At 30.6% G+C, this 15870-nt stretch overlaps 1 protein-coding gene across 1 annotated transcript in view; it reads left to right on the plus strand.

The window, feature by feature from the left end:
• The window catches only part of LOC111622482 (soluble guanylate cyclase 88E-like), a 47840-nt gene that overhangs the window by 11080 nt on the left and 20890 nt on the right, over positions 1–15870 (plus strand). The window contains exons 3-7 of the mRNA XM_023364875.1: positions 1084–1111; positions 2474–2513; positions 3140–3163; positions 4057–4180; positions 7504–7650. Coding sequence (XP_023220643.1) covers positions 1084–1111; positions 2474–2513; positions 3140–3163; positions 4057–4180; positions 7504–7650 — 363 coding nt within the window. The remainder of the gene's footprint in view (positions 1–1083; positions 1112–2473; positions 2514–3139; positions 3164–4056; positions 4181–7503; positions 7651–15870) is intronic.

Here is a 15870-nt window from a genome sequence, read left to right on the forward strand (position 1 = left end):
CTAATTAAATTGAAAATTAAATATACCGTATTCCGCATTCTGTGATGCATTTTTTTAAATATCTATTTTAAAAAATCATTCTGTGTCTAATAAAAGGTTGGATTAAAAAAAAACTCTTTCTGAAAACTCTTTCTGTTTTAAAGGGACATCTCCGTAAGCTATTCACGGGTTTGGTTATCAAGGAGTACTAAACCGATTTTAATCAGTTTTGCCACAAAGATAGTGTTTGATGTAATAATGCAGTCTTCAAACCATTTCATTTCACGGATCGTAATGAGCGAGTTATGACTAATTGAATATGGAACTGCTCATGATAGACGAGTAATACAGTAGTTTGGACACATGGACGCCGATCTGCTTGAGATGAGAGGAGAAGCAAGAGAAGGACGATGGTGTGTTTGTTATCCACGCCGTGATATTGTAGAGTGGTTTAATATCTACAGTGCTAAATTTTTAAGTACTACGAATATTTTTCACACTAGTTACATTATATTATTAATTATATCAATATCATTAAAAAAACGTCAATATTTTACTGAAACTTATTGGGCTGCAATTTGAAAAAATTATAGACCTATAAATTTCCACTGTCGTCTGTTTGTCTGTCTGTCCTTTCTTAATCTCGAGGAGAACGGTATTATATAGATGAAAGTCAAGACCAATTATGGAAAGCTTAGGGGGTAGAAAGCCCCGATTAACTATGTATGAATTAATAAAAAGTACGTAAGTACGTAGAAAGATTAAAAGTCTTCACTTTCGCCATGTCCAATCACCAAGAACAACAGTCTTTCAATGCACAGAAAAAACTATATATTATATATAATAAAACTATATTGAAAACTTTAAAAAGCACTATATACGAACTTCCGGTTTAGATTGGAAGTAACGTGAATTCAATTCTAAAAGTTCCCCTGAATGAGGTTAAATAGATGACCGGCATGACTGTTGTTATCAGCTAAAGTACGATATACAGGGGCAAGACACTACTAATTTGAGATGGAGAACTTATATTTTAAATAAATTAAGATTATGATTAAAAACTGCAGCCCGGCATTGTGACGATATCATAAATAATTGCTCATAAACGGTTATATTAATAAAGTAGACCCTCGTTATATCGCGCTTGTCGAGAGACAAAGAAAAAGCGCGATATAACCGAGTACTGAAAATTCTGGGTTTTTACTAAACAGATTATACATGCTATAGAATCTTTATCCTCTATTCTTTCATCAGCAGATGTTTCTGATATAAAATAAGCTATTTTGAAATACTGAATTTTATTCGTTTTTATATCGTATTAAATAACGTTTATGTAAACATCGATACCACGAACGCCCATTTAGCATTATTGCTTTTTCAACAATGACATTTAAAGACGAATACTGTCGATATAAAAACAAAATATCGGTTGCGATTTTATTATACAATATTTTATAATAAATCGCTTATTAAAAATTCGTATAATTTATATTCTTCAAAAAATTATGAATTCGTTATCAATCCTGCTTACACTTTTGCCTGAAGTTCACTCAAGTTCTTGTAAGCATAAGAAAACGTTTTCAATGATAACAGTCCTGTTAATAACATACTGTACAGTGTAACTGTGTATTATCGGAATTTTTGATGATTAAGTTTACCCGAAAACTAATTTTTTACCTTGAAGATGTAAATCCTTGTAGGCAATATTTCGTATTGGAAACCACATTGGTCGGTATTGAATATGCGGTCGTCGTCAAAATTCTCTGATGTAGATTTTATGTCATCTTAAAGGCGTTTGCTGCTCGCATGATATTCTCTGCTGATTGCAGCTATGTTTTGCTAACAATACGTGTTATTTTTCGACTACCAATTAGAGACTATTAAAACGATGCAACCATGTATCGCTAGCCTTGAAGTTTAAGTTAAATTGTCCATTTCTACATACTTTTGCGTGGAAAAAGATTTCAGATGAGATGTGCGCAATATTTTGAATCCTGAACTTGTTGCTATGACCTTCTGTATGACATGGCTATTAATTTGATTATATATTTTTTGGTGCTATTCATTTGAAATGTGCGCATCTGATTTTTACAGCGGTGCAGTGTTCTCTTGTCTGGTACCGCCGGACATCTCTGACTTTTCAGAGTTTGCCAATTCCAGTTAGGATGCTATTTTGCTTTCAGCCCGATGGATACTCTGCGATCCTACAGCATAGTAGTTTGCAACTTCATTCCTGGTGATTAACATTTAATCGTCATTGGGGTGGGGTGATTTTCTTCTATATCGGCTAAATTATTTAGGTTGTCTACCGAAGAAAGAAGTTAATTAATAAATTAGACACAGCTTTGCGTTTATTTATGTTAGCATAACTAATCTACATTAATAATGTTGTGCAACGATAACACATACGAAGTATTTTCAGTTGGAAGTCTATTTGGGACATAAAATCGTCCATCATAGTTTCAAAAGTCTCAAAGAATTGAATTTCAGACAGACGGTCTACTTCGGAAGCTGATTCTATCTGATATAAAATAGCAAAGTGGTATTTTTATGCTTAAACATAGAAGAATTAGCTGACGACTACGTAATATTTACCATTTCATAAAATGATCCATAACGCATCCTGATAATTGCAAACAATTCTTGCAAAACTTCAAAAGGATTGATTCGTTCTGGATGGGCAATGTTAGATCAGACTCTACTCGAGTTTACATACTGACTTAACTTTAATAGCAAAAATTTCCTCTCATCGCTTACTTTTTTCTTTTTTCTTTTTTGTTTTCCTTTTGTTCCCCAACTAATCTCCACTCTCCGAAAAAACGCACTCTCATATCCGATTTCCTTATTTTTCGAATCTGAAAACGACTTCTGCTCTTAAACTCTCGAGGAGGAAACGTATCAGACACGCGTTTATTTATATATATTCATCATTCTAAAGAATAAAATAATTTACAATCGTAACATAGTTAAATGCCAATGAAGTTGTCCGTGATAGGGCGGAGCCTCTACAAACTAGGTAATGTCAGCAGACTACGTAATGGATAACTTAATTTTTAAATCTCGATAACTCGCCCGTTATGGCCCAAAGAATGAAACGGTTTGGGGATTGCATTAACGTATTAAACACTAACTTTATGCCAAAATTCTTCAAAAACGGTAGTGGATATAGGTTAATAACTCCTTTGTAAGTAAACAATGGAAGCGCCATAAGGTGAAAAGCAGGGCCCGACAGACAGAATTCACTCGTTAAGATCTGAATTAGACTCAAACCCCATTTATTCAGAATGATAGATGACGCTCTACTACTGTACTTCGGTCATTTTGCCTCAATATCAAGTTAGGTTAAATTTAAGAAATTACAATTGCTATTACCAAATATCAAAATGTCTTAATTTTGAAAAAGCAATTTATTGGTCATCCAGAATGAAATATACATAATTATAATTATTACATAAAGAAAATAAATAAAAATAATTTTAGTCGATAACCACTAACCGATGCAAATCATCTTGTTTGTTTTCCAGTACTTAATAATATTAATAGTTAGTAATGAATAATTACATCACATGTTTCTCTATTTGTAGCTATGAACTAATCTTCAGATAATAATTTAATTATCTTATGATTTGTTAGAATCATAAGATAATTAAATTATTAACTCGCTGACGATATCGCTACGAGATAGTTATTGTTACTTTATTTTTGAGCAATTATGACGAAATATGGCGTAATTCTCAGTTTCATTGATAATTTGTTATTTTACATTGATGTTACGTCGAGAGTGTTTGATAAATCCAACTAAAGGACAGCAATCTTTCTTTATTCTTCTTAACTACATCTATTGAATAAAATGTCGAATTTCGATTAGAATTTCTTGTCTGTTTCTCAAATATATGTNAAAAGATGGCGCCATATGAATATTGGATACCGATGAAGCGTCTAGTCGAACGAACCAATTACAGTATACTGTCTGTTTAATAAACGGACCACATCATTGGCTCGTTCGCTGCTTTCCATTTAAACGCGCCCTAAAATAGCAAATATAATCAAAGAATGAAACGTTTTCTTATTTTAAAAATTCGTTTTATTTTTCAAAAATAACTCAATACAGATACATGGATTTATCCGGATAAAGAATGCTACAGATGAGACTGAAACCTTAAATGTTTTCGAACAATGCTCGAAGAAAGTCAAGCTAAGAGTATAAAAATATATTTTAATAAAATATAATTTTGATAAACTTACATATTTAATTTTATAAAGCGCGAACGTATTTATTTATGTAAATTATTTATATATACAGTAATTTATTATTCTTAAAAAAATGTTAAGCGTAGATTTGTCTATTGTTTCATTATCGAGGATGAATTAAAACTCTGCGCATTCATATAAAACATCCCTTGATATAAATTTATAAAATTCTCTTCGAACTTTTTTAATATAATTATAATAAATTATCAACTATTAATTTAAATATAAACTTTATTTTTTCGGAGATCGAAATTTTCTAAATTTGTAATTTTAAAATATAAATACGTTGGCGCTATAAATAAATATAATTTAAATGTTAAAAAATAACTAAATTATTTAAAAATTTTAAAAAATAATTTTAAAATATTTATTTAAAATAACGCTTAAAAAATAACTAAATTTAAACGCTAAAATCTAATATATTTGATCCTTAAAAATACACTAACGTAAAAGTTAACACGAGAAATAAAGAGCATCAGTGAGAACTTTGGCTCTTCCGGTTTTAATTTAAAATATTCTTTACACAATGCAAATTTAAATGAATCACTAGAAGACAATATTTGAATATATTGCCTTCTTCCACTCAAAAATATAAATACACTCGAACTTGCAATAACGGCCACCTCTAAACTGCTGCCATTTTTTTCGGGAACGTTTCTTTTTCAAATGCATACAAGCTAATCTTCAAACAACGGCCACCTCCGAACAACTATTTTTTACCTTCCAGTAAGTGGCCGTTGTTCAAAAGTTTGACTGTATTTTAAACTTAAATAATTAATTTTGATTTGATGGATTAATCATTTTTATTATTTTTTTCTTAATATTTTGTTTTAAATCATTTAAATATAAAAATTTTCAAAGCAACAGTAATTTTGTTTGCATCTGCTGTAAATGTTAAATGGCACTGTCAGTAAACAAACATAGATATTGCGTATAAAGCAGCTTTAACACAACTGTATAACAAACCAATAAAATAGCCCGTTTCATTTGAAATTGGTTTGTTATCTAGCTATATTAAAACCGTTTTATCAGACAATGCGCCCATGCTGTTTAGCCCTTTATATCTAAATTCAATATCAGCCTTCTGCTTTAGCTTACGTTTACGTTTTACAGATTATAGAAGCGCTGAAGTTCTTTACAAATTTAGAATGTTTAGTTTTTGAATTCTTATGATAAAGAACCAAGGAAAAAATTAACTACTTAGAATTCGTTTTTTCTTTCAGAGTGTAAATGTATGTTGGTAAACTTTTGATTCTTGATACTGTATTCTTAATAAGCATTTAAGCCTTATTTGGTAGGTTGCCAACCGTCCTCCATTGAACTGTTTGTTTTCCCGTCCTTCTTTTATCGATAATGTCCTCCTTTTTAGTAATATTTTAATTGTCTGTTTTAATTTTATTTTATTTTATTATTTCTGAAATACTGTATTACTATTATTTCTGAAATACTGTATTATTTTATTATTTCTGAAATACTGTATTACACGTTCTAATACTTTAAGTTAGTTTCAGAAAGACAATACTATTAATCAATTAGAATTGCTTTGCTCAACAGTTCGTAATAATTCTAACACTGAGTTTAAAACCCTATTTATTATCTGTTTATTTATTTATAATTTACAGTTATTCAAAAAATATTTATAACAAACTACTTTGTTATAAATGCATTCGCTGTATAATGCCCATGTAATGTCCTACTATTTTCAGAAGAAAGTTGGTAACTCCACTTAGTGGGTTTACTCTATATTGAGATAAATCGAGTGTTTGCAATTTTAAGATTACTTCAGTTTAATACATTAACCCAATAAAATATTGGAAAATGATGGCCATAACTTTATTATATGCAACGCATTGTCGTATTTTCAATGCATCAGGTCAGACGGCCGAATGGCCGAGCAATAGCAGGATGGCAGCCTACCGCTCTGGAAGATCCAGAATCAATCCGGACGGGTTGAAAGCTCCCATGAATTTTTCAGAGTAATCCGTCCGGATATGTCGGACGGATCGCCCAATTATAAACATGGTTGAACCCAGAACTGACTAGTTAAAAAGGCCCTCTTGGTGTTCACAGGACGGAGAGTTAAAAAAAGATGAATCAAGTCATTTGTAGGAGCTTGAAAAACAATTATTACAAATTATTCTTCCATTGCAATCCTTATATATTAAGAAAAAAATATATTTTTGTCAACTTTTATTATTTAAAATACATAATTTTAAACATTGTTTTGTACTTTTAATAAATTGGGACTTCAGGAAGATAAATGATCCGGGATCTCTCAGTCTCTGAGAAGCTTTGCATCAAGTGAATAATACTTTGCAATTAGCACAATCGGCAAAATTTTGTGAGTTTTATTTGTATAGATGGAAATAAGCCCGGCTCATTTATCATTTTCAAGTCCGAAATTTATTTTAAAAAAATACAAAACGATATTAAAAATTATATTATATATTTTAAATAATCAAATTAGATAATAAAATTTATCAGGGGAGATAGGGGATGTACAAAAAGACTGGAAAGTATCGAATATGAAAAAAAAACGAACAAGTTGACGAATGTAAGAGAAGAGAACAGCAGATTCATTAGAAGGAGCTGGAAGCAATCAGACAGATGAAAAAGAGTGAAAACTGGCAATCTTTCAAATTGTTCGCATAACATCAATAATAGATGCACTAAATAAGAGGTGGAAAACTATTGACATGCGTGCCAAATGTGGCACGCCAACAACTTTTTTCGAACACGCAACCCAGGGCTCATTTAAAAAAATAAATATCTAACATCGCTGAATTGTTTATTTCAATTTAATAGAATACAGTTTTGTTGAGTAGAGAGATAATAAATGAAAATGCAATAAAGAAGCAAACACTATTAACTGTTTTAGTAATAATAGGTAATAAGGCATCACCAAAAAAATAATGTGCTTTCAAAATTTTCGGTTTGCACGTGAAAAATTTTGCATCATATACTTGGCAATTTTGGCACGGACACACTTAAAAAGGTTGCTCATCCCTGCACTAGGACAATATTTTAGAAAACATTACGTTAGTAGGCTTACTCTTGGGAAAAAAAATCCAGAAGTAGGCCTATGATAACATCGTTCGATAGTCCAATTAAATTTGTAATTTTCTAAAGTATAATGATAAAAAATTATAAAATTTTTCATGTACGCTTTATTGTATACATTCGTATGACAATATGATTACATTAGCGAAAAACTATTTAATTTTCATTGAATTTCATAATATTACCATTAAATATAAACATTTTTATCTAAAGGAATTACAGAAAAGTAAACAATTAGAGGAATCAATGAAAAAATTAGATATTGAGATGAAAAGGACGGATGAATTATTATACCAGATGATACCAAAACAAGTTGCTGATAGACTGAGGAAAGGCGAAGCGTCTGTAGAGACCTGCCAGGTATTTTTACATTTATACATATATTTCTGTAAAAAAAATTTTTCTTGATTATTTGGTCGAGCATCCTTGAATATTATTAATGATTATTCTAGAAAATGTTAATATTCTTATATAGTGATGGTAATATCCTAACTGGAGGAGAACAAAGCTGGCTCAGCCACTCGTAAAAAATTGTTGAGTCCCCTATCTAAATGACGAAATTCTGTTTGATTATTTATATTATTTAGATAAATATATAACTTTAACGTTTAAATTTCGAATATTTTTCGTACTGTTTTGAAGGTACATTATTTAATAGTATTTTGTTACATTAAATTTCAAAAATTTTCCAGGGCGGGTCCCGGACTCCCTCCCTTTCCCTGGAACACTCCGTAACTCCCATATCCTGGAAAGGCCATCCCACAATTTGCTAGAACCACCTCAATAGCTTGTCTAGCTACGTCCTCGGTGTAGGGTGAGTCGGAAGCCTCTTAACTTTAACAGAAGGGAAACTTTGTCATCGTACAAACATGTTATGCCTAGGAACAATTGTTTTTCTTCTTAGTTCCAACATGTTTCTATCAGGTGAAAATTTTCCGTCTAGATCAGTTCGATTTTATAAGGGTGTTAAGCGACTTTTGATTCACTTTGTATTATCATCTTTCTGTATCTCGATGATTGATTTACTATTTTCCTCTATTTGAAAGGATTTTAGATTAAAAAAATGGCTTAGAAACAATACGTAAACATGAATATATTTATGTATTAAACGATTCAATCTTTGAATCATTTTGAATGAAATATTTATACTGTACAGTACTTTGGTTTATGAAAAAGTACAAACATATCTTTATTTTCTTGACTATTTTAATATTAAAGATGGGAATTATATGAATAAAAGTTTTAAAATGAATATTTTATCTTTATCCATGTATAATGCATAACTTATTGATTAAAATATTTTATTTTTATTAGAAATAAGTGTAATGCTACAGACAAATAAATATTTGGAGATTTATATTTTGAAAGAAAGAACCGAACATAATAAAAATTGATTTGAAAGAACGAAATTTAATTAAATTAAAATTGAAAAATTATAATTTTCTGACTTTCATTATCCATCGNATTTCTAAAAGTAGAACTGTAAGAAACTAAAGAGAGAAGAGAGAAGAGGAAAAAAAATATGAGGTACTTCTAATATATCTAAGATTGATTTTCGATTCTCTTAACGCAAAACAATTCGATTTACAGAACTGATAGTTCAATTGGTAAAAATCAACTTTACTTTGTTTGATATCTGATTTTGCTTAAATCGATGATTCATTTTCACGCAGAATTGAACCTACAAGATTAAACAGCCGTTAGTTCCCCTCGAAGGAAAGAGGGAGGAGGAGGAGGAAAAAAAATAATGTATAAAGGGGAAGAAAATAAATAAAAATAATAAACAAAATTCAGTAAATTTACATTAAAGTTGTTAGTAATAGTTCATACAAGAGCAGTGAAGTATAAGTGCTCTCAGTGATTTTTAAAATAGATTTTACAAACATTTAAATATACTTTATACAGTAGAAACTCGATTATCCGAAACGGTTTACATAAAGAAAATAAATAAAAATAATTTTAGTCGATAACCACTAACCGATGCAAATCATCTTGTTTGTTTTCCAGTACTTAATAATATTAATAGTTAGTAATGAATAATTACATCACATGTTTCTCTGTTTGTAGCTATGAACTAATCTTCAGATAATAATTTAATTATCTTATGATTTGTTAGAATCATAAGATAATTAAATTATTAACTCGCTGACGATATCGCTACGAGATAGTTATTGTTACTTTATTTTTGAGCAATTATGACGAAATATGGCGTAATTCTCAGTTTCATTGATAATTTGTTATTTTACATTGATGTTACGTCGAGAGTGTTTGATAAATCCAACTAAAGGACAGCAATCTTTCTTTATTCTTCTTAACTACATCTATTGAATAAAATGTCGAATTTCGATTAGAATTTCTTGTCTGTTTCTCAAATATATGTACAGTACAGTAAGACCCCGCTTAATGCGGGGAATGCGTTCCTAGACGACAAAGTGCTAAACGAAATAGCGTTAAACGAGGTCATTTTAACACGTAACTAGGGAAAGGGGAACACGTTACCAAAAATAAGCGGATTTTACTTTAATTTTAAGTTATTTTTATATTCATTTGCATAATAATGTATGTTAAATAACACGTAAACATATGCACACAGAAATGTAACGTTCATTTTTTATGACGAAGGTCCTGGCTCTTCTGAAATTCTTGTTTTTGTGATAAATTCGTGTTATTTGTCGCTTTTTTCTTTCCTTAAGCAAATGTCGTTAGCAGGAGATTGCATCCATAACGTCTGGTTATGCTTTTTCACTCCTTTCAAAATCTGGACCATTCGCTACAATTTGATCAACGATTTCGGTTATTGTTACAAAAACTTATACTAAGGAAATCTGTAGAGAAATTTTTTGGGTTTTTCATTTTCAGAATTACTATTTTCCAGTTCTATACGAATTCCTTGTTCTGCCAGTTCTTGAAAGTCGTCGTTGGTAATGTTCTCACCAAAACCTGCAATAACTCCTCAATATCCTGCTCGTCTACATCTCCTATCTAGTCCTATTGTATCGATTAGGTTGACAATTTGGTCAACCTAACAATACAGTGATATGCTCTTATCGTTGATAATTCTTGGATACCTTCATTCATAACTTCTTCCACACTCCGTTCATGCATTTATCAGTTAATTCTTGCCAGTGAAGCCGATATTGCCTATGGAATCCACGATGTTATATTTTTTTTTAAAAATTGCACAAAACAAACATAGATTTAAGGGAACTACAGTGCTACGACGAATTTCCACCTTTTCTAATTGGTTCGTGTTCGTAAATAATCGTATTATATACGACTCAATGAAATGCCAAGATATTTTGACTCGGCGTAAATTTTGATCATTTTTTAAGGCTTCGAGCAGACCGCGTTATATCGAATCGTTAATCGAAGCAACGTTAAACAAAGTCTTACTGTATATGTATATTTTAAATAGTTTTTGCAAATTTATAAATGCGTTGTTACAGGACCAGGAATTACAATTTTTAAATTTTTTGGTGACATGAAATGACAAGTCGGACAAAGTCGGACAAGGATGAGGGGAGTAGTTGAACTTCAATGAACATCCGTTTTATTTCATTACATTTTATACATTTTATGCGTGTTATTATTTGTGAGATTTCGATCCCCCTCATTTGTTTTTCATTTTCACTATCCTCCTGATCTGCTTTTAGTTAATTATGGAAAGCAAGAACGTGTTAATTAAGTACCAACCGAAAGGTCAAACGGGAAGGAAAATCCCTTCCTTCTTTTTTCCTCTCCCGCCTCGAACGCTCGTGACACACTAATAAATAACATCGTTCACCTAGCCGTTCCCATCAACAATCCGTAGAATATTGGGATTTATTTGAAACCACAGTCCAAACATATGATTATTAATGATGGAAAATTATCAAATTGACTAAATTTATGAGGTAAAGAGAGTCGTAACACCGAGGGAAAGTATCAACAATCCGACCAAACCTTCCAATTCGCGACGTCCCGTGTCAGCCGGAAATGGACACAGAACGAACACCGAACTATTAAATCAAAAATCACATGATAATTCTCCCACGCTAAAAAAGTATAAAAGGGGCTCGCACCCGATCGTCGGGGCGAGCACAGAAGCCCACCAACCCCTACTGGACCTTTTTCCTGTCCTCCGCCTCGACCGCAATCGCTACACTTCACTGCCCGGAGATATTTACCTATCGAGGTATTTTGTTTATTGACTTTATGTAAATTCCCTCGAGCGAAGTAGTCTTTAAGATAGTTTAGCCGCGCTAGGGAATGAATTTTTCATTGCTCTATTTCTGTCTCGGTTCTTTGTCAACCGACTAGGCCTACAGCTCGTGTTTTCCCTTCTAGTTGTAATCACCTTTTTGTTTTTATTAAACTTTTTCAGTCTGTTTAAATGGTTGATTACTCGTGTATCGCTGACACCAAGGACCTCACGGACCCTTACCCCTTCTCGAACTGCGACCTCGCCTATAACGCCATTCCCTGACACGGTGAGCGGGACTTACTGTTCCGTCGTCGGAGAACGGGTTAAGCCTCGTGCCTTAACTCCCGATTCCTCACATATTCATAAAAACAATAAATGATTTGAGGGGATTTAGTTTTGATGGATGTCAGAAGAGTAGAAGGGGATAATTATCCTCTCGAAAATTAATAACTCCACGTGACCAACCCATTAATGGGTGGCGAACTAACTACCAATGTAAGTTAAAAGGGAAGTTAAAACTAAAATATATTATAATGTACTAAATCGATATTATTACCAACTATTATATCATCATATTTTCATATAACAGATTATATTTAATTTTTGTTATGTACTGTACTAGAAAAATAATAATACAAGTATATTGTGTATTATTTAAGTCTTCTTGTTATATAATTAAACTTTCTGTTTCTGTTTATTTTGGCCTCCTCCCAGCGTATGTTTCCGGAAGATAGAAGATGAACCTTTGACATTTTTGATGAAAAGTACGATTCGCTTCCAAATAGCCATCAGATGACGTACGTTACGTAAAGTTAGATTAATTTATACAATGTCTTTCATGGCGTGATAAAAGCCAAAGAAAGTTTATTCTATGAAGGAGAATAAAATCCTCTAGTAAAGTAATATTTATCTGAGTTTTTTTAATCTTGCTTTTAGAGTAATGTGATTTTAAAAATAATGCAAAATTATAAAGCATTATTTACATATCGACAACTATTAAAAAAATCAGTTTTATCATTTAATAACTGAGGAAAAACAATTGATGACAAATTATAGACCTATTCGAACAGTACGCCGACAGATCGAAAACTTTAGACTGCATTATTAAAATTCTTCTAATATTCATTTTAAAATGTCTCAATTGCTCTTTTAATGATTTTACAAAATGATACGTTTAATAAAGATATCACTATTTTTATATCTTTATTAAAAGTAATATTTATAACTGTTTAGTAAATTCATTTTCTCTAATTGATTGTCAACTTAACAATTACATATTGGAATAATCGCGAGAAACTTTTGACGAATTTTATTAAAAATTAGAGCAAAAATCTGCAAAAGTGCTATTCTGGACTGGTTGTACTTTTATACAGTCACCTTTCTTCAATTTATATTATTATATAATAGCAATAGCAATGCTATTAATTTAAACTAGATTTCCACTAGATATTTTCTAGTGAGATCTGTATGATATCACTAGAAAATAACTAGTGGAAATCTAGTTTAAATTGATAGCATTGCTATTGCTATTAAAAATAATTAAGAAATTCATAATGTTTGCGAATATTTTTATTATTTAAATATTAAATTGTTGAATGTTAACAACATACTTAAAGGATAAAATAGAAAATTTGTTAGTACAAAATTTTAACTCTAGAAATTCACTGTTCTAAATAATAGATCAAAGTAATTAAAACAGACGTCGTTTAAAAATTTTACTACTTTTATTGTTTGTATATTTTCTATTAGTATCATAAAAGTTAAGCTTAAAAAGTGTTTTAACAGTCTATAAATTTTAAATATACTTGCTTATGTATAAACTAGACACTTCGTGACACTTTAATGGGAATATATAGTTAAGGCCTAACCTTCGCCAAAGAAAAAGTACAGTAATGGGATGTAATAATGAGTGTTAGTATAAAATATAGACTTGGAAAGCACTTCGGGATTTTTATCCCTTCCTCAACCATACATAATTGTTCATGTTTAACAGTGAAATCTAATAAAGTAACCTATCACAAAGCCCTTATATATCCCAGTATCTGTTTTATACTCGAGCTTGTTTCAAATATTAAATTACAGGCGGTGTTCTACTTTACAAATTATCTAAAAGTTAAATAAGTGCCTTTTTTCTTACACCATGAGATACCTTCATATCCATAGAACTATGCCTGTAACTAAAGAAAACGAACATTTGAACTTATATCTACTCTACTTTCACGACATTTCTAATGAAAAAAATTATTATTTTGTTTTCCGTTTAGTGTTTGTTCCTAACACAAGAATGGAGCACGTGACGATTATACTTATAAAAATATTGTATTTTTTCAAATATGATAGTTGAATCAGATATGTACTGCATTACTGAAATTTCCTAACATTTTTATATCTTCAAGATTTTAGGTCATACCAATAATATTTTTGAGTTAATATCAGTCGAAGCAGTTAAAAGACGTGATGAGACCAAATCAAAGAGTCCTACTGATTCCGAATCGGAACAAGATGAAGTTCGTAAGTATAATATTTCATTCTATTAAAATAATAATACTTGATTAATCAATATATTTTAAGTTAGCCAAATTTTATTTTGATTAACCATTTCAATTATTTATTGTTGAATCATTCAAAAACCGTTCATTGAACGGTTGAGTTGTAAGTTTAGCGTTAACTTTGCACAATGAATAGAATAAGTGTGCATTACGCCATTATTTATATCTCAAATATTAAAAGAAACAGGTATGATTTGTTTTTTTAATTTAATAAATGAAACAAACTGTAACACTTAAGAAAGAGAACAAAAGAAAAAATTTAAAATTTAATTAATAAGCGAGATAGATAAGTTTTTTGTGTATATTAAACGAATAGGTCTTGTTTTTAAGCAATAAAAATATTGTGATTAACATTAAATACAGTGGTGGATCTACTATGAAACTAATAAAGCTTAAGCTTCAGATTCTCTAATCCGGAACGGTCCAGAAGTACTTTTTTTTTCGATGTTGCCCTTATTGCTGCTGGTTGTGAAGGAGTTCCCATAGCAGTTCAAGCTTCAGGATACCAAAAATTTTGGTTCACCATTGATTGCATCTTTTATTATTGATATTTAGCTTCTGTTTATTCCAAGTAATTACTGTTCACTTCTAAAAATAGAATAGAATGTAAAAAACAATACTAAAATATTTTAAAAGCATATTTACTCTTATTTACAGTAAATAAAACTGCACTTGCCCGTGCAAGAATAAAAATTGAAATAATGTATGAATTCAAAACTTTCAAAAAGAGCTTTAACAAACTTTAAAACTTCTTAATGAAAGTATAATAATGTAAATTATATTAATGTATTGCACTGTCTCATCTGTTACAGCATGCGTCTGTAATGCACGAATTCAATTGATAAATAAGGGGATAAAATTATCAAAATGCTAAAATCGTGTTTATTCATATGCAATTTTTTACGAGATGGCTATAAATTGTGCTAGCGGTAAGGTAAACGCAGAAAACGTCACCTTAGAAAAACGCAATTGCTGATAGAGAAAAAATAATAACAACATACATGGGAACCAATAATGTATCCAGAAAGTTTTACAGCGGGGTGTAGAATGGCAACAATATGCCTTATAAATTTTTTTATTACCTGAGATACTTGACTTTACTCGAGAAAAAGTCTCGGAAAGTGAGTGCAGCTGCGCCCTGCGTACCTTATAAATATGTCCTAATATGTAGGCTATTTCATCATTTATTCATCTCAGTTCCCCTTATGTGCGTTGTCTTATGGGTGTGTAACGCATTGTTTTTTCCAGTTTGTGTACTTTATAAAAGTATTTAAATTAATACAACATCTCAGCAATGTGTAAACATCCTATCAGCAAGGATTATTTTGTACATTTACCACACCAAATATTTAAAAAATACAGGATATATCGCGTATACCACTGTGTGCTCTGTGTTTTGTTTTTGTACAAATATCGTGTATCCTTTAGTTATACGTGTTACAAACTTATGTTTTATATATTGAAAAACATTGTTATTGTTTGTCTACGCTACGTTGTAATAAATACATCTAAAGATTAATTTTTTCAGTAACTAATTCAACATTCTCAGTTTGTGCAAGTAATTTCTCGTCTTTTTTTTAATTTTAATTTTATTGCCGAGGGAGAATCGTAAACAGTCTGTGTATCATTTGCTGAGTTTATAACTAGTGGTTATAAGAATTTCGGTTGTGAACGGAAAAGAAAGCTTTGAAAAGAAACTTGAAATAAATCTAAAATTATATAGGTGCTACTATATAGGCTACATCAATGCCTATCAGTATATATATATATATATATATATTATATTGTATAATTATGTGTCACACATGTATTAAATTGTGNGAGATTATTCATCCGGCATGAGGCAAC

This window comes from Centruroides sculpturatus, unplaced genomic scaffold (genome assembly GCF_000671375.1).
Source record: "Centruroides sculpturatus isolate CEXI.00-Female unplaced genomic scaffold, Cexi_2.0 scaffold150, whole genome shotgun sequence".
Taxonomy (NCBI): Eukaryota; Metazoa; Arthropoda; class Arachnida; order Scorpiones; family Buthidae; genus Centruroides; species Centruroides sculpturatus.